Source organism: Sycon ciliatum, chromosome 10, assembly GCF_964019385.1.
Source record: "Sycon ciliatum chromosome 10, ocSycCili1.1, whole genome shotgun sequence".
NCBI lineage: Eukaryota > Metazoa > Porifera > Calcarea > Leucosolenida > Sycettidae > Sycon > Sycon ciliatum.
This window is the reverse complement of record NC_088652.1, coordinates 7,972,600-7,991,858: the sequence shown is the minus strand read 5'-3', so window position 1 is coordinate 7,991,858 and position 19,259 is coordinate 7,972,600. Positions and strand designations below refer to the sequence as shown.

The 19,259-nt window shown below is 46.7% G+C and overlaps 1 protein-coding gene across 1 annotated transcript in view; it reads right to left on the bottom strand.

The window, feature by feature from the left end:
- The window catches only part of LOC135825805 (uncharacterized), a 51,019-nt gene that overhangs the window by 8,952 nt on the left and 22,808 nt on the right, over positions 1-19,259 (bottom strand). Inside the window, exons 12-20 of the mRNA XM_065338428.1 lie at positions 19,047-19,184; positions 15,046-15,186; positions 10,825-10,965; positions 9,606-9,740; positions 7,689-7,823; positions 5,759-5,893; positions 5,113-5,247; positions 4,219-4,344; positions 1,533-1,664 (exon numbers count right to left, since the gene is read on the bottom strand). Coding sequence (XP_065194500.1) covers positions 1,533-1,664; positions 4,219-4,344; positions 5,113-5,247; positions 5,759-5,893; positions 7,689-7,823; positions 9,606-9,740; positions 10,825-10,965; positions 15,046-15,186; positions 19,047-19,184 — 1,218 coding nt within the window. The remainder of the gene's footprint in view (positions 1-1,532; positions 1,665-4,218; positions 4,345-5,112; positions 5,248-5,758; positions 5,894-7,688; positions 7,824-9,605; positions 9,741-10,824; positions 10,966-15,045; positions 15,187-19,046; positions 19,185-19,259) is intronic.

The following is a 19,259-nucleotide window of genomic DNA, read 5'->3' as shown; positions in this document are numbered from 1 at the left end:
TGCTTCAAAAACCCACAAGATTAAGCTAAGCGAAGGTCTCGGTTTGAGTCCTGGTGGTGACAGTCAATTTTTCTTCAGACTTTTTCTTAAGCTATTGGTACAGCTTTGGCTGCACCTCCTGCACCAGTTCTTACTCCCCTGCTTACTGCCCTGTCTACTCCCCTGTTTACCAACTTGATTTTTCGACTACTGCTTGAAAGTCCAGTGGCAACAGGATCTTGCTAGTGTGACATCCCTGGACGTGACGACCGCTGTCTGACAGGTCCTGTGATAGCAGGATCTATGTAGCGTGCAGCTCTGTGTTGAGCTGTCACGTTCTGCAGTACCATGCGGTTTGGCCAGTGTCTTGTCCCACTTGCTCAGCATGTAGGTTGTAGGTTGAGCTATATAGTACTGTCCCACGGCTCATGGGCATGACATCACACGTAGGTGTCATGCCTGTTACAGACACTTTACACATGACTTCACAATTATTGTATTTGCTTGTTCGAATTTGTTTGTATTTTGTAGTACTAGTTTCGGTACGCTATCGCTCTATCTGCATTGCATGATGCGATGCAGTTTATGGATGTCGTCACTCCTTGGGGCGCCGTGCCTGGACCTTTGGGGCGCAGTGCACCGGATGCGCTGTGACCTCTACGATGTACGCCAGAGCTAGGCATCTTTTTTGGCTGCATGTTTCTTTTTGCGTTGCCAGCTTTTCTGTTTGAAGCTACATGTACACGTGTCGCTCTTTGCTTTTCAGAACTCTTGGAGTTTCAGTTTTATTCCACTTTGTAAAGAACAAGAACAAGTAATGGTTCGAAGGAAATCTTGTCTACCACGGCCACAGGACCGCAACAATGCCTCTTGGGTGTGACACATCATGTGATCCAACCCTGGACCCCGGTCAGGTAGGTTCTCTCGGTGTATGTTCTAGGAAGTTCTTCACTTCCTGGAAATGCATCTCAAGGCTTTGTGCAAAATCATGTGACTAAGAAGTTCTATTGATTTCCATGATCCCTTTCGTACTTCATGCAAGACACGAAGGGCCGTGCGCAAAAAGAGTGAGAGCTACGTGCAAGAAAAGAGAGTCAAGCGCAAGAAAGGAGAGTCGAGTGCAAAGAATGACACACGTGCACACAAGAGCGGAGAAGCGTGTGCAAAGCCGTGAAGAGGCTAATGGAAGAAGTCGCACCCGCCGTACAACGACGCGGCGGTGACTTGCCAAGGGCTCGCCGGTGAATTCCGCGAGGGATCCGCGGATAAGAAATAAACACTACCGCCGGAGTTATGCTGTTCTGTCATGTCGGGTTAGCTGCCCCCCCCCCCCCCCCCCCCCCGGTGTGGCCCATATACTGTAAAACAGAAATATTTCGAAATTGCCATGCTACACAGTGCACCCCTTACCCCTGCCCATTATCCTACCGTCCTGCCCTTTCACCCCTTTGCCCCTGCCCCATTATCCTACTGTCCCACCCCTTCCCCCTTACCCCTGCCTGGCTATCTTCCACCCTAGCCAACACAGTATCCTACTCGTTTGCAGAACTTACTGAGCTGCACACAGCTAGCCAGGTCATCCACCAACGCGCCGTCGCCACACGTACAGTTGTACGCTCCGGCCACGTTGACACAAGTGGCGGTGTCCGAACAGTTGTGCGACCCAGCCAAGCATTCATTCACGTCTGCAACATGAGCACATACATGCAGCAGATGTGTTCTTACCTGCCAATCATCCCGATTTGGCCGGGACAGTCCCGATGTAGTATATTAGTATGTGGGTCCCTATAACAGGTTGGCTCCCTATAGCAGGGCGGGTTTGACCAAAAAAGGAAGCCATGCAAGTGCACACATGACGTCTTGACTGGGTCCTCTGAGTGCAAGGGATCCATGACCTTGTATGACAGAAATGGAAGAACCAGGAAATCCTCAATAACCCCATGACTCCGGGAGCCAAGACTGCGAAGGAAGTGTGCCGAGTGATCCTTTCTGCGATGTACTTGTACGGGCCTCCAAGAATTCTCCAAACGGACAACGGGAAAGAATTCAACAGTGGTGATTTGTCGGCACTCATGGAGGAGATGCGGGGACAGAAGATCAACGGACGATCGTATCACCCACAAAGTCAAGGCCGGGTAGAGCGCTTCAACCAGACACTGGCGCAATTCCTAAGACGTGACCTGCTGGAAGATAAAAAATGGCCTGATCGTCTGCCGCTGCTTTACTACAGCTACAACAACCGCGTCCACAGAAGCCTACACGGGAAACTCCGTACGAGATGTACTTCCAGAGGCCAAACGTTTCCTTGTTTCGCGAGCAGGGATGCTGTAATCTGACCACAGACGAGAAGGAATTTCTCCAGTGTCAGGGAAACCTGAACTTGGCCGATGAAGCAAATGACGATGATGAGGTTGACGATGAGGATGTTCTGTTAGGCCAGCAGGAGCCACAGCCGATAGTACCGGAGACAGGAGCAGCATACCCGCTCGAGCTCGCATGGACGCCCAAGGAATTGGCATTTGAGCATGCTGTAGGAGACTTTGCTTACTACAAGAAAGCTGTAAACCTCGACGGAGCAGCCGGCACAGCGGCACTGATGACATTGTCGACACCGATGACTCGCCAGTCGGCTCCTTTGCTGGTATCCATGTCAGGAACGCACCAACCCAGGCATCCATCGAGGCACGAGACCGAGAAGGACGGTCAACTTCCATGGCTTCCAGGAAGTAAACAAAGTAACTCCTTGTTTCGAAACAGTAGGTGTTTTATCTCCTTCCTAAATACACGCATGCGTGTTTACAGTACATGTGTAGATTCTGCACTGCACGTGTAGTGCAACGGCATTTATTGTTTAGATGTGTGGATCGCTGATCGATCAATATTGCTTATACTGATTTTACTGTCGGAACACTGGTTTTGATTGCTTGATCTGCCGTTATCGATGTATTCGTGTATTATAGACACAATTGTAGGTTGAATATTCTGATATGCATTGCGAATTTGCGATCCTCTGACCTTCAGTTCTCCTTTAGTTGACAGCGCCAATGATTTCAGCGCGAAATTTTAAAGCGCAGGACATGTCAGCGCCAATTTCTTCAGCGCAGATTTTTTTCCGCGGGAGGCACTTCAGCGCTGTACATGTTAATGTACGTACGGGCACCAATTAGTGACTATAAGTGACTATTGACAACTTGTATGGGGTATTACCACTGCCATGTACACCAGTCGCCCTATAAAAGACAGAGTATTTTCGGGGATAGGCCATAATTTTCCTTAATTTTCCTATGCAAGCTAACTCTCAAAAATGGAATTGAACCGATTTGAGACAGCCAAAGACTACCTCCTCTCAACCCCGCAACCTGCATGTCCGATTTCGAACAAGGAATGATTGCTGGTTTCGCAGATGAATTTCCCGCCGCCAAGTCGAAAGGTTGTCTGTTCCATTGCACTCAGGCGATCTGGAGAAAGATTTAAGCAGCCGGCATGCAGGAACTTTACAATGCTGGTGGTGACCTACAGGACTGCTGTCGTCAACTGATGGCATTGCCATTCCTGCCAGAAGACCAGGTCACAGCCGCCTTCGATTGGTTGGAGGAGATCGCCTCTGATTTAAACCTTCAACAATTGACAGATTACATGCGGACACAGTGGATTGAAAATGCTAACGTTCCGATGTCGCTGTGGTGCTGCCATGGAAGGGACGTCAGGACCAACAACGGTGTTGAGGGATGGCTCCATCGACGCAGTACTGCGTATTATAGTACGCGCGAAAGTGCTTCGCGCTGACATATATGCGTTGAAGTGCCTGGCGCTGACGTTACCTCGCGCTGACAGTACATCGCGCTGAAGTGCTTTGCGCTGACATTACCTCGCGCTGAAGTGCCTCGCGCTGACACTACCTCGCGCTGAAATGCCTTGCGCTGAAGTGGTCGCGCTGAAATGCCTCGCGCTGTAGTGGACGCGCTGTCGCGGGATGGAATCTACTGTCCTATTGAGCGTTGAGAATGAGTGAGAATCGTAACCTTTGGTACACGTAAACTAGTCAATTTTGGGAAATTGTTATATATGTGCCTCGTTAGAATAATGGCTTTTACAGTAACACAATAAAAGCTAGAATGATCCGAACAAAAGGTCTGGTCCTCCATCAGGATCTCGCTTATCACACATTACAGGTCAAGTACGAACACAAGTTGGTTTCTCTTGCACAGTCTTCACTGTTTGACGAGTCACACGCCTCACCTGAGCAGTTCTTTCTTGCATCACCGCTGTATCCACGTTGACATGAACACGTGTATGATGCGGCTGTGTTGGTACACGTTGCATTCTGTGAACACCCGTGTGATTCAGCACTGCACTCGTCAACGTCTGCTGCCGACCACAATGGGAAACAACAGAGGCAATGCGAATGACGTCATGATTAGTGAGTCAGCAGAACTACTTTTGGGCAAATACGTGACCAGCGACGGCGTCAGCGGAGGCGCTGAAGTGCGCTATGTATACAGTGTGAGTGCGTGGTTTCCATGGTTTTGCTTGTGCATTGCTGTGCCGCGATTTTCTACAAGGAAAGAAGTATTATTATCGTGTGCGTTCCCGAGTGAACTCACGAAGGCCGCTAACACCCTGTAAATCCAGTGCCAGGTGCAGCGCCTAACTGTGGGTGGGTGGGGGGGGGGGGGAGAGATAAGTCTCACAATCACTGGCACAAGTGCTGAAAAACCCCAATAGCCGCATCCATGTACCCCTTGTGCCTGTCCAAAAGTCCCCAGTGGACTGTGGGTAGCATAACGGCTGGAGAAACTGCTCCCACAAGAATAAGCTCGCCTTTTATACGCAACATTATAGTTCCCTTTTGTAGCAAGTGAGGTTCATCCACCGTCTCAATTTGCCCAAGGCAAAGAGCAGAATACACAAACACAAGGACAAACAGTTGCGTTTTGTGATCCTGAGTTTCACGAATTGAATCGATCTTGAGACGAAAAGCGTTTCCGTCTCATGCAGTTTTAGTGTCTGTTTCTGATACCTTACATTCAGATAGACAAGAGTGTATAGCCGTATCATGACCCACACCATGAGCCTGATGATTGACTATTTTACAACACAGTTGTCGAGGGGTGAAGCACAAGCATTACTTACCATCACACATCAGTCCTGAACTTGATTTCTTCGCTTGATAGCCAATATTACAAGGACATGTATATGATCCGTCGTCATTGACACAGCTTGAGTTAGCTGGGCAGCTGTGTTGGCCACTCATACATTCATTCACATCTTGAGTTTGGTCACAGATATCACATAGACAACAACAAGATCAGTTCATCTTCGTAGGTGGAGTGACAAATTGTATGTACACTCGTGCACACTAAATGCACGTGCAAGCTTCCATGTGTACATGCAAGTAAGGCGTGCACGCACATGCCCACGTGCGCACTCATGTCCGCGGCCCGCTGCACACTGCACACTCCACGAGCGTTGGAATCGGTAAAAACTGGCATCGCTCTACCCGGACTCATCATGCCAGTAGCACCAACCTATGAGGGTACAGTCAGACCTTGCTTAACCCCACACATTCATTTTCCACAAAAATATCCGGATAGGAGAGGGAACCGGATAACCGAACACTGGTTATGTTGGATGCACCATGCATGCTGTAAATCTGCAACTAGCTATGTTCTTCCGAAAGGCGAGGGATCCAGACAAAAGAGGACCGGATAAGCGAGGTCTGACTGTACTTCTACGTCGCAAAACAGCTATTGAGAAATGAAGCAAAACCATCACTTACCGTCACATATCAGTCCTGATCTTGACTTGATTGCTTGATATCCAGTATCGCAAGGACATGTATATGATCCGCGGCTATTGACACAGCTGGAGTTAGCTGGGCAGGTGTGTCGGGCACTCGTGCATTCATTCACATCTTGAGTTTGGCCATAAACAGTACACAGGTCCAACAACACCAATATTATCATGGAGGAAGTGTGTCGCAAAAGTGATCCCATTAGTGCATGCTATAATGTGTGTACAAGTTCCCGTGTGTGGATACACGCAATACATGCTTACCTGTACCCAGTACGCGCACACGTGTACACACACACACACACACACACACACACACACACACACACACACACCAACATATGCGCACACACATACGCACACGTGAAAGCACACACGCACGCATGCACGCACGCACGCACACACACACACACATCTGTTCCAAATCCATCAAACCCAATGGCACACTGCTGATGGTAACAATGTTGACTGTCCCATGCGCATGTGCTTGTAACATGTAGCTGCACTAGTTTGGCATATCTACTGTAAGACTAGATATTTCAATTGAGCCAGAGTACGCGAAAAGGGTGCTTAGCCTCAAATTTTAGATATCGGATTCTTTGGTGCACCATGTGCCTGCAAGCTCCAGAAATCATTAACCCTTTGGTGCCTAACTGAATTTTAGATTTTTCGTAGTTTTGGCTCAATTTTTTGGAAAGCCTATATCTCCGCAACCGTTTAGATGATGTAGCGACAAAAGTATGTATTCTGAATGGCAAGATACAGCAAGATCCGATTTTTGAATTTTCAAGTCAGAAAAATCTACAATAGGGTCAGGGTACTGCGCTGGTCCAAGAACATCTTGGTCGCCAACACCACTCAGCACGCCGAATCCACTACCTCGTCCACGGCCTCCGCCACAGCCTCCGCCACACGCGCCACGCACGCCACGATCAGCTGTTCGATCAGCTGGCTGAGCTCGACCAGCGCCGCGAGCAATTCCTCCGCGCAGCGCGAGCGGAGCACGTCCACAAACTGGCTGCGCTTGCCCTCGCCCTACAGCTTCTTGAAGCTCATCGTCGGAAATTTTGTCCTCATCTGAAGAGCTGCCGTTCTCAAGAAATTCACCGAAAACCAAATCATCGTTGAGTCGGTCTTCCTCATCTGATGACGGCAGGTTTCCGTCAGAGAAAAGAGTGTCAGTTTATTCACCATCGTCGTCTTCTGATTCTTCTTCTACAGGGGCATCATCGGCCTCCAGCTCTTCAAACAACTCAAGCGCTCCTGCAGCATCCATGACGGAGGTCAGCTGTAGTAGCCATGAACTGTACTAGTCGAAAACGAAGCGAAACAGCAACGTTTTGTTCATGTTGCGGGACGTGTGCGTAGGCTGCCACGCTCCATTGACTTCCGCTGATCTGCGCGATCGTCGTTGATCACGACTCGACTTTTTCAAATGCAACCCCCCTACTTTCTCTATTGCTATCTACAGGCCAGCTACTGAAGGGTCTTTGTACAAAAAATCAGGCACCTGCAATGTACGAGACTGGCTCTGTGCTCGATTTTAGTATGCACTGTCAGCATAGGTCGAAATCGACCTACCGGCACCTAAGGGTTAAAAAAATTAGTCAAAAACTCCCAGTAATATCCAAGTTACAAGCAGTTTGTTGGTTGCGGTCTAACAGTCGCACACATAAAAGTGCAAAGTTAGCGATCTCCGGATTCTCGTGGGTTAGCGAGGTGAAATTCTAACGAATTCCGTCTCAAAACCGGCAAATGACTGTACATGTACATATCGTTTTGCACATAACAACTTCAAATGCTAACGATTTGTTTTAAATTCTTTAAATCGTTGGAATTAAATGTTCATTAACATTACTGGTCTTACAGTATGTAGCAGCACAGCTGTTGGGCAGTGAATCACAATCAGTACTTACCTTCACACATCAATCCTAAACTTGATTGCTTCGCTTGATAGCCAATAAGGCAAGGACATGAATATGATCCGTTGCTATTGACACAGCTGGAGTTAGCTGGGCAACTGTGCTGGCCATTCAAGCATTCATTTTCGTCTTTAGATTGGACACAAACAATAAGATAGAGGTAAAACAGCCTTGTAAATGCTACATTTACAAATGCGCTGTCACAGCAGAACTAAGCGGCAGGAAGATCCGAATAGTTTGAATTTGCCGAACGTTTTCGCTCCCTTGGTAACAAATTCATAGAGATTAATTTAGTGGCCATCTACAAATTGTCGCGACCACTATTTCGTCTATTAATATCAATTTTTTCAAGTAGACATTTGTTCATGTATCCCATGCTCCCTCCCCCCCCCCCCCCTCAAAACGAACATACATACGTTTATGCAGGGTATCTATATTTTTTATTTCCTTTTTGCAGTGCCCATCCAAATCTCGAGATCGATATTTTTTTCTAAAGAACGAGACGAACAGGGACTAAAACCCCTCCCCTCCCCCTCCCCCAAACGAACCAATATATTATTTTCTAAAAAAGATTGATCTTTGTGGACGCCGCCTTCTAACGCTTCCCAAGGCACGTCCGGTAATTCTTTTAAACTGTTCGAATTGCCCTGCTGTTTGGTTCAACACTACAGTCCATTTCAAAACTATAGACACGTACCTAGGCAAAAACCGTTATGCCAGCATCTATACCACATAAAATCTGTGATCACTTTGTGCATAATTTTTCCAAATTGGGCGTCTGTTATCCAATCGTTTAGAAACTATTATGAGAGTAATTGTGGAGCGGACCTGAGCAATATTCCGAAAACTATTCTCAAAAAGTTCCAGCCAGATTTGAACTATTTCAAAAACACTGCGCGTCTATAGTTATGAAATGGACTGTACATCAGTGCAAGAGTGCATGTGATACTGAGAACTTTAGGCGTGCCTCAAACTTGCCTCAAACTTCTTCCAGATACAACATGAGCAATTTTAGTACCGACATGGAATGTATAGCAGATGCATGAATACCCGCGCATGCTACATACAGTCGACTTCACTTATAACGAACTCTCACCTAGAGATATTCATTATACAGGGAACCAGTGTCCAAGTCCCTGTTCGAATCGATACAACATTGATTCTCTGTAGTGGGCAGTTTTAGTTTACTACGAACCTTGTCTTGAGAGGCCGCATGTAAATCAAGTGCACATGTACGATCATGGACCATAATGCCAGTCACGACGTGTTGCCTGTATGAAGTAAGGGTATTTCTGTTATAAAGAACGTCGACTAAAAAGAACTAATTCTCCGGGGCAATGGTGTTTGCTTTATCAGGAGTCACCTGCGTGCGGACAAATGCCAATGCTTGCCTATTCCACGAGGCCACGGTGCTCTGTTCGACCTACAGTCCATACATTGGAAACTGGCACCCTAACTTTTTGGTGTCTCTCTCACATAGTTGTAGATATCGTGAAAACAACAGAACATCCTGCATTGTGTGACCGGTACAATTACTCCTAGCCACATTTGAGACCAGAAAAGTCCAAGAACAGGGAAATAGAAATTCAGCCAGGTTTTACAATATTAGGACAGGTATGCGATGGCAAAATGTATGGAGGAGCAGATCCAAAACCCAGATTTTTAGATTTAAAGTGGGTTTTTGATCCGCAATTTGGCCCAAATCCGACTTTCAAAAGCCAGCGGGCCAGTTTCCGATGAATGGACTGTAAACACTTCACTTTCTGCAAAAGACTGAGAAACGACCGAGCTACGATAGCTTTTTTAAAAAGTATCACCCGTAATCATAAACTTATGATCATCTTCTTAAAGGATTAAGCAATACATTAGAACCGAGGTGCCGGGATAAGAGCCCCTAGTTGAACAACTGACCTTCACATGTCCGTCCAGTGCTTGAGATGTGAGGTTGGTAGCCTGCATGACAGGAACACTGAAATGTACCATCCGTGTTCATACAAGCTGAATGTGCTGGACAGCTTTGTCCACCACCAGAGCATTCATCAACATCTGGGGAAGGAACGCCATAGAACACACAGGTGGTTATTGTTGATGTTTGTGTGTGTGTGTTTGTGTGTGTCTACGTGTGTGTGTGTTTCATGTACGTGTGTGTACGTGTGTGTGTGTGTGTGTGTGTGTGTGTGTGTGTGTGTGTGTGTGTGTGTGTGTGTGTGTGTCTGTGTGCGAGCGTGCGTGTATGTGTGTATGTGCGTGTACCATTATGATAGAAATGCAGATTAACTGCTCAAATTTTGGTATCGCCCGCTCACACAACTGTTACATGATCACACTCCAACTCTGACTGCATTCTTGCATTCGCTTTTCGCACTCTAACACTTGCTTCATGCTCGAACTCTAACTCTCGTTGCATGCCCGTTTGTGTGTGACCTGTGTCCGCACGCTCACTATTGTCATAGATGCAGTACGTCACGAAAACCTTGCCAACCAAACAAGATGGTGCAAGTGAACTTTGCAGTTTTCTTGGCCCTGCGTACCAATGTGCCTCTTCTCAAATTTGCTTCGTTCTGGGTCTGATCATACTTGAGGTTCGTTAGATTTCCGCATTTCAACCACGTACCTCCCACCTCCCAGCTCACATCAAGCATTTACTTTTAATTTTGCGAATGGTCCCTTCTAAACTAAATGAAGATTGTTAGCCACTTCCGCTTCCAGCTGTTAAGGGCTCTTTGTCTCAGTACCTTGGACTGGAGTACTGTCTTCGATAAGCCGAAACTCCTACTAAATAATACTGTCTTTATCATTGACTACTAGACTGCATTTGATCTCTCACCGTAGCCTATTACTCATTCAAGCTAATGTGTGTGTGTGTGTGTGTGTGTGTGTGTGTGTGTGTGTGCGTGTTTGTGCGTGTGTGCACGTGTATGTGTGTGTGTGTGCATCTGTGCATGTATCTGTGTGTATGTGTGTATGTGAGTGTGTGTGTGTGTGAGTGTGTGTGTGTGTATGTGTGTGTGTGCGTGCGCGTTTGTGTGTATGCATACATGTGAGTGATTGTGTGCGTTCCTGAATGGCCTGCTGTGGACACAATGGCGGAATGAAAGCTACCAGCAGTATAGTCATCCACCCAACTCACCTTTGCATACCAAACTACCCGTCTTGTCAGAAGGGTCTTGTGTGTAACCAGCTATACATGCACATGAGTACGAACCCACGCTATTGCTGCAGATTGCCAGGGCTGGACAGGTGTGTCCACCGTTTGAACACTCATCAAAATCTGCACAAACACACAAGTAAAAAAAAGAAAAGAAAAGAAAAAAGAGTTCAGCCAAGTGTAGTTTGCTGTCAATTGCAGTTGAGGTGTGTGTAGGGTGAGTGTGTTTGTGTGTGTGTGGGGGGGGGGGGGGGGGGGGGACTTGAGCGGAAATCATTAACCCTTTGCGTGCGGATGACGTGTATACACGCGCCTGAACCCCATGCCGGTTCTCTGAGGACGTGTATACACGCGCTTCGGTTTGCGTCGTGTACGTGGTGAATAGACCAGTGTACAAAGTTTCGTTACTCTAATCTGTGAAAGCGTATCCGATCTCCACATACGATACACCGTTGGAAAGGTATTGAGCTCAGCTTTCCAGAGATATAAAGTTCTTCGCGATAGGATAAAGATTCACTGAGCGGCAACAAAATGAACACGGAAATCACGGGCTGGAGTGATCGCGAATTGTTTTGTTCGTGACTTCGCAGTTTTTTGGAGCGTGCCAGGGGATTTCCCTTTTGCCCTGCGCATGCGTTATGGACATCAAATGAAGCGCGTGGATCTCAGCTTTGCAGAGCAGTTTGAATCGTGAAAATCAGTTGAATTTGAGCAAGGAGCCGAAAAAGAATTTGTGACTGAGTTGTTGTTTCGTTCCGAGGCATGGTGGGCCAGTTTGGAGAGGTCATGGAAGTGGCCCTGGTGGAGCTGTGGACCTGAGAGCTTCCAGGATGGATTCGCTTGGTCCTGATCTTTCCAACAAGCCCAGGATGAGGAAATTCCATCCAGGTGAACTGAAATGAGAATAAATTTGGTTCCGAGCAGTGCACCCAAACTCCACCAGGAGAGTCCGCACTCTGGAGTGCCAGATTACTGTGGAAAACAGGCCAGCATGCAAAGGGTTAAAATGTCATCTAAATCGCACACCATGCGAACCATGATCTGCTCATGACGGTCGCATCCAACTGGGCGAGCAGCGCTAGTCTGACACAGCAAGTGACTACGTCAAACCCATCACATCAGGAGAACTCTACTTGGAAATATTCCGCCGCTTTACCGCTTTTTATTTTTTTTATTTTTTTTGTATTCAATCAGTACGGTTCCTGAAGACGGGCCTGGCCAGAATATTGGGATAAAATTTATTTATTTTATTTGGAAGAATTTGTAGCCGAGAGACCGTTTTTGGGTAGTGGTACAAGTATATGATTGTGTGAGGCAAGTGTTTGCACTCAGCATGAAATTCGCAACAAATCTATGGCTTTTCTGCAGGTAAAAAACACATGTAGTGTCAGATCAATGCTCATTTCAAATCCAAGTTATGTGTTCCATTACATTAGATCACAATCTGACAATCCCACCATATGATGAAGTATGGCAACACAACACAACAGGGAATGAGAGAGCTTGGAAGCTCAGGGCCCTACGCTATGCTTTTTTGCCTAGCTCATCATGCAATTGCATGATATTATTAGAACTTGAAACTCGGATGTTGAGCCATAAATAAATGTTTGAAAAGAAAAGACATTATGGATACGAGTTAAGAGTACCTCTCCATCACTGTAACATTATACTTTATACAGTCAGAAAGTGCAATAACTAGGCACAAAACTGACCGAGTACTGAGACATTCGACGTCCTGACACCTAGCTTCAACACATCTCCGTAGCGCTAACCGACAGCCTTCCAACTTGGAAGGTTCAAGGTTATGGAAAGACCAAAGAGGGGAACGCAAGCGCAACGAAAACGAGCAAAAGCTACAGTCCCAACGGAACAAAGAATGTCGATTGTTACTGGACGATGACGAGACCAGTACGATATTTATAAAAGCGGTCTAACTACAATTCGAAGCAGCAAAGCAGCACACCACCCAACTTGGGTGGGTCATAAATATCAAATATAAGTAAAGAAATAATACTCATAAAAAGGACACACTTCAGGCTCATTACAAACATCTTGAAAGTTTTTGTCTTCACAAGTATACTTTCAAGCCTTCTCGTCAGGTGAAATACAGGCAAGGGAAAAGGAACAGGAACATTGGATTAAATACAGTAAGAAGGTGGTAAAACAGCCCAAAAAAGAAGATAGCTAAAGTAAACAGCGAAAATTGCAATAATGACACAAAGGTGCAAGTGTGAGAAAACTCAATAAGCGTGACATGTAGTGCGACAACAAGAGACAACCACTGGACATACATGTAACTAACGAGATTTTGATGACCTACCTAACAGCCTAAGTGTGAATTTGATTTGTTTCTGCTTGCAAAGGTTGGGTTTCTTTGTGTGGATCACCTGACGAGAAGGCTTGAAAGTATACTTGTGAAGACAAAAAACTTTCAAGATGTTTGTAATGAGCCTGAAGTGTGTCCTTTTTATGAGTATTATCGCATTTTTGTTTCAGAGGAAACCGTTTAAGTAAAGAAATGGGAAGCTTTGCGAAAACGAATTGTTACAATTGTTTTGTAGTCACCTAGTCCATCACAATGTCATGCATGAGGAGTACTGTAGGAGTTTGGCTTTCGGCTTGTACAATTCGTTTTCGAATATAGAAGAGGATCAGGAGCGGGCCGTGGCGGTGGAGTGCTACTCGCAACTCGTCTCCAGCCGGGACGATCTTGGCAACTCTCAAGCCAGGTGGTCACGCCGAGGTCCGCTAGGTCAGTCGACACCACATCTCGCCACCTCTTTTTCGGGCCGTGACGAGGACGGGGGGCAAGCAGCTCGCCGAACAGCAAATGCTTCGGTGCGCGCGAGTCGTCCATCCTGCCGACGTGACCCAGCCAACAAAGCCGGTGGCGACGGGTGATGCTGGTGATGTCAGGGTCAACACCGAATGTAGCCGCTAATGTGGCCATTGTGATCCGATCATCCCACTGTTGACGACGGCCGATACCCACGATGGACTGAACACACTGATGGTGAAACGTGTTTAGCTTCTGGAGGTGGCCTGCCTTGGTGGTCCACGTCTCCGCACCATACAAGAGGGTCGTGAGGACGACAGCCTCATAGACACACCTCTTGCTGCGAAGCGACAGGGTCTTGTTATCAAAGACAGGAGCTTTGAGGGCTCCGAACAGAGCTGAGGCTTTCGCAAGGCGAGAGCGGACATCAGCACAGGCAAGACCATCCGAGGAGAGCACACTGCCAAGGTAGGTGAATTGGTCCACCACCTCAATCGTGTCTGCTCCAACAACAACGTCACAGCAATCATCAGACTCACCCACAGCCATACCCTTGGTCTTTCTCACACTGACCGTTAGGCCCCAGCTGCTTGCACATGTGATGAAGCTGGAAGTCATCGCTTCGAAGGCAGGCCGAGATGTTGCGTAGAGCGCAGCGTCGTCAGCAAACTGGGATTCTGTGACCGTTGATGACAGGAGCTTCCCCTTCGCCGTTCGGTCACCAACTAGCTTCCTCCCGACTTTATATCGAAAGGATATGCCAGCGTCCGGACAACTGGACCTCCAACTGGCAACGACGGCAGAGAAGTAAAAATTAAAGAGCATCGGTGCGAGAGTGCAGCCCTGACGCAATCCATTCTGTACAGTTATCGGGTCAATCAGCTTGCCATCCACCCGAACAGAAGCAGTCATGCCGTTGTGCAGTGACTGGATGATGCGGAGCATTGCCGGGGGAATACCAAGCTTCTGGAGAACCTGCCACAGCGCTGCACGCAGGATACTGTCATACGCCTTTCTCAGATCGACGAACAGGACATATGCATCTGAATCATGCTCCAACGTCTTCTCCATCAACTGTCGTGCGACGTACACCATATCCACGCAGCCACGTCCCTTTCTAAAGCCGCACTGAGAGTCTGGCAAGACATCTTCAGCGATAGCTTTGAGGCGGTCCTGCAGAATACGGGCAAGAAGCTTGGCGACAACGTCCAACAGACTGATGCAGCGCCATTTATCACAGTGGTGTAGATCTCCCTTCTTCGGGATGGGCACAACCACTGCATCACGCCACACACACACACACACACACACACACACACACACACACACACACACACACGCACGCGCACCCGCACACGCATGCACACACACACACACACACACACACACACACACACACATACACATGGGTGCGTTCACCAACTCACCTATGCATTTCAAGATATGCATCGTGTTGGAAGGATCGTCTTGGTATCCGACTGCACAGCCACATGAATACGAACCCGGACTGTTGCTGCAGATTGCCAGGGCTGGACAGTTGTGTGTACGACTTCCACACTCATCGTCATCTGCACAAATGTACACATGTGGGAAGAAAAAAAAGAGTCCACACCATATACAATGTAAGTTCAAGTGCTGCAAATACCATAATTAGGCATAAAGTTCTGCCAGACCGTCCCACCATCTCGACCTTTCGTGGTCGAATGGTGGAGGTGGTCTCCAGTCTGTAGGTGATACGACACGACCTTTGTACACACGTCACTATATATGTAGGACTCAGTATAGAGTCCATGCACTATATGATGTCCAGCACCCTATATAGAATCCATTGGTCCAAAATCCACTATACAGAGTCCAGGAGTCCACTCAGTTTTGATCAGCTTCATCCTGCTGCGCAATCCCCTATAAGGAGTACACTTTTTCTACAAGTCCCCTATTCACGGTCCAGAAGTCCAGTTTATCCAGTCATGCCATCCTGTGTGTTCTGCCCGAAAGAGAACAAACACCTTTTCAGTTTTGCTTGCCCGTGGCAGCGCATTCCTTTCTTCACTTCAGCCATTGCTGCCAGTTCTGCTGTGCAGTTGCTGACAGTAACCTGTCTCGAGGTAACCAGTGAGGATAAGGAGATGTTCAAAATTAAATCTGGAAAGCGTCTTGTGGTTCTCTGAAGACGTTTCATCAGTGCGCGGGATGAAAGCAGAAATTGCAGAACGAGAACAGTTCAGCACAGTTCAAATCTGACGAGTCAGGTACACTGACACTCTCTTTCGCTCTACACCACAAGGATCCCCTGTTTGGCTGGCCATTGCTGCCAGTAAGGCGTTTGAATGGTTTCATCAGAGCGAGGGATGAAAGCAGAAAGCGGAGAACGAGAAAAGTTCAGCACAGTTCCAACCTGACGAGTCAGATTCCCTGACACTCTCTTTCGTTCGACGCCAGAAGGATACCCTGTTTGACTGGACAAGAGCTGCCTGTACCACCGTGTCAAAAGGCTGTCCAACTACATGGCAGGACGATGACTGAGGTAAGGAAGCTGTTACTCGTTTCGATTGGTCTGCTGTTCTGTTGTTATGCTTGATTTTTTTTCCATTTTCAAGGATCGTATCGCGTTTGTTTGATGTTGCTTGAATGAATGCCCTAAAAGTAATCAACCACTTCGTAATAGTCCTCAAGGACTGCAAGGACGTTGCATCAATCGTATACGATCGTCTAGCTATCATCAATAATTTTATTTCATGAGAAATGTATTTTTATCCCTGTGATAATTATGTGAACTCCACGACACTCTTCCTCTACTAGGCTCTAGTATGATGTCAAATACAATGGGATCCACAAACGCAGTGCCAGTGTACTAGTAGTAGTAGTAGTAGTAGGAGGAGGAGGATTTCTTGTATGCCGATGACAAGAAAAAGCTTCTCAAGCTAATACATGTACTCGTATTCCATGAAGTAACCGTTTCGATGTCACAAACATGGCATTGTGTCAGTGAAGCTGCCTCGTGACAACAAATCATTGCATTTCCATCTTGGGGAAGACTGACTGACGGCAACGCTGTACAGATTGTTTAAATCATCTCATTTCAATTTAGTTGCAGTGAAGTGAGACACTGTGAACACTGCATGCATTGTGGTGTGTCTGTGCGTCTTGAGCGTGCACAAACGATCTTATTCCTCGTATTACTAATAGATTATTGTCCCCACCGTCACCTGTTCACAGGTCTTTCAGTGGATGGATTTTCATTGAGCATCACATTCGTTGAGAACTTGGTAGTTGTGTGCTCCCATGCATCATTACGGTAATAAGCGTATCCTTGTGCTATCTATTTGTTGCAGGTGTGCTGTTCCCAGAAGCTTGCGGAACTGAGTGCTGCTGAACACTTGCATGGCCATGAACAATGGTGAAGCTTGCTATTGCACTCTCAGCATGTGCTAGTATTATGCTGACTACTGCGCTATGTTACTCTCTTACACTACTACGTGTATGTAAACATGCGTGTACCCGTCCCCGTATGCATTCGTTTCGTATAATCATTTTTTATCCCTCTTGACTTTACGTGTAAATGGGTGGACGTTTGCATGGCTGTTGGAGTTGCGTGTGTATTGTGTCTCTACTCTTTTCTTGGTGTTTTCTTGGCATTGAATAATTTTGTGTGTGTGTGTGTGTGTGTGTGTGTGTGTGTGTGTGTGTGTGTGTGTGTGTGTGTGTGTGTGTGTGTGTGTGTGTGTGTGTGTGTGTGTGCGCGCGCGCGCGCGCGCACACAATAATTTGAAAAAAAAATTAATCCTTGGCTCTCCATTATTCTCTTTCGATTCTTGTTTTTTCTAGGTATTTTCTTGGCGTTGTGTGGGTGTGTGCATGTGTGTGAGTGCGTGCACAATAATTTGGCAACACTACATGATTGAGATATTGTAATTTGCAGCATCTGCGAAGAGACCACTTGATTTCAGGATGTTTGTAGGGTTTTTCATGTAATGAAGTGTCTGCAGTGGCGCCTGAATACTTATTTTGTTTTCTTGAGAAGTGAATGATGTAAAGGATTAAAGGGAGAGGCCGTTTTCTGGTTAATATTCACTGCTTACAGCAGATCCTGTGTCTAATTTCGAACTCTGGATAGGGGATGCCTAATTGGCTGGACTTTATACAGGGAGTGTTGTCCACATAAAGACTCCTTATAGTTGATTTCAAAGTTTGGACTCCATACAGTTGATTTTGGACCAATGGACTCTATATAGGGGGTGAAGCCAATTGGCTGGACTCTATACAGGGAGTGATGTCCATCTAAACTTTAAGCTCACAGTTGATTCCAAGTTTGGACTCTGTACAGTGGATTTGGACCAATGGACTCTATAGGGGTTGGACATCATATAGGGGCTGGACGCTTTACTGAGTCCAACATATAGTGACGTCAAACATGCATTAACATGATCCATACGGTTCTCCATTATAAGCCCTGCACTTATATTGGAGACTGCGCTAGTATCTTCGAAGCCCTCTTTGGAGTGCGCTTATAATAGAGACTGGGCTTCTACAAGAGACTGCGTAATAGAGATTACTGTAAAACGACATACTTTCGCGGAGGCTAAATTTAGCGTTTTGGCAAACTGGACCAGTTAGCGTCGATTAATTTTAGCGATTTTACCTTCCACCGAAAATCAAAGAATTTTATTTTATGAAGCCTAGGTGTGCTAGGCGCAGAGTGCATGAAGAATGAGAGAAGAAATCAAAGAATGAAAGAAGGAATCAAGGAATGTAAGAAGGAATCAATGCATCAAAGAGAACCATAAGGTAAGTACTAGTACTGGGAGAAAGGATGGCAATTTCGAAGAGGGATCATCGGAAGACTTTCTCTTCGACCGGCTGCTGAGCCACTGCGATACTCATCGCGATAAAATTCAGAAGACTTCTTCGAGCAGTACAACACTAAAATCTACGCAACAGCAAACTGGCCAAACGCTCCAAGAAGTTCAACAACACTCTCCACAACACTGAGACATTCTCCAGTCGATCGTTTTATTCTCTTCTGGTTCAAGTCGCCATACTCCAACGACAAGTAATGTTTGTTACATGTACTTGCAAGACTGGTGTTAGTACGTAACCCGTCGTTGCAACAGCTGCGCGCTTTGGTTGGACATAGCCGGCCGTGCAAGCATCGATCAACGCTGTGAATGTACAGTCAGTGCATTGAGTGATGCATGCGCATGTACTGTACAGATCTGTTGCAAAAAGATCGATCTTCGACGCATGGCGTAGTACATAATAGTACAAATTTCATATTCGCGTGTCAAACTTTCGCGATTCGACCGTGCTCGCGAAAGTCGCGAAAGTTAATCGCTCGCGAATGTTTGTCGTTTTACAGTGTGCGGTATACACGGCTGTAAATATACTACCATGGGTTTTTAAAAGTGACAACATGGAGTGATTGCCTGACCTTGGCAGATGGTTGCAGCGCTTGCCGTGCTGTTGGCGTGGAAACCACTCGAGCATTGACACGTGTAGGAGCCCAAAGTATTGAAGCAAGCCGCACTGGGGGGACACGTATCCGGATCCTTTTTACACTCGTCAGAATCTAAACACAGCGGCAAGACAGGAACAGAGGCAGTAAAGACAGGTACAGAAACCTTCGATTGAGATCGAAATGTGT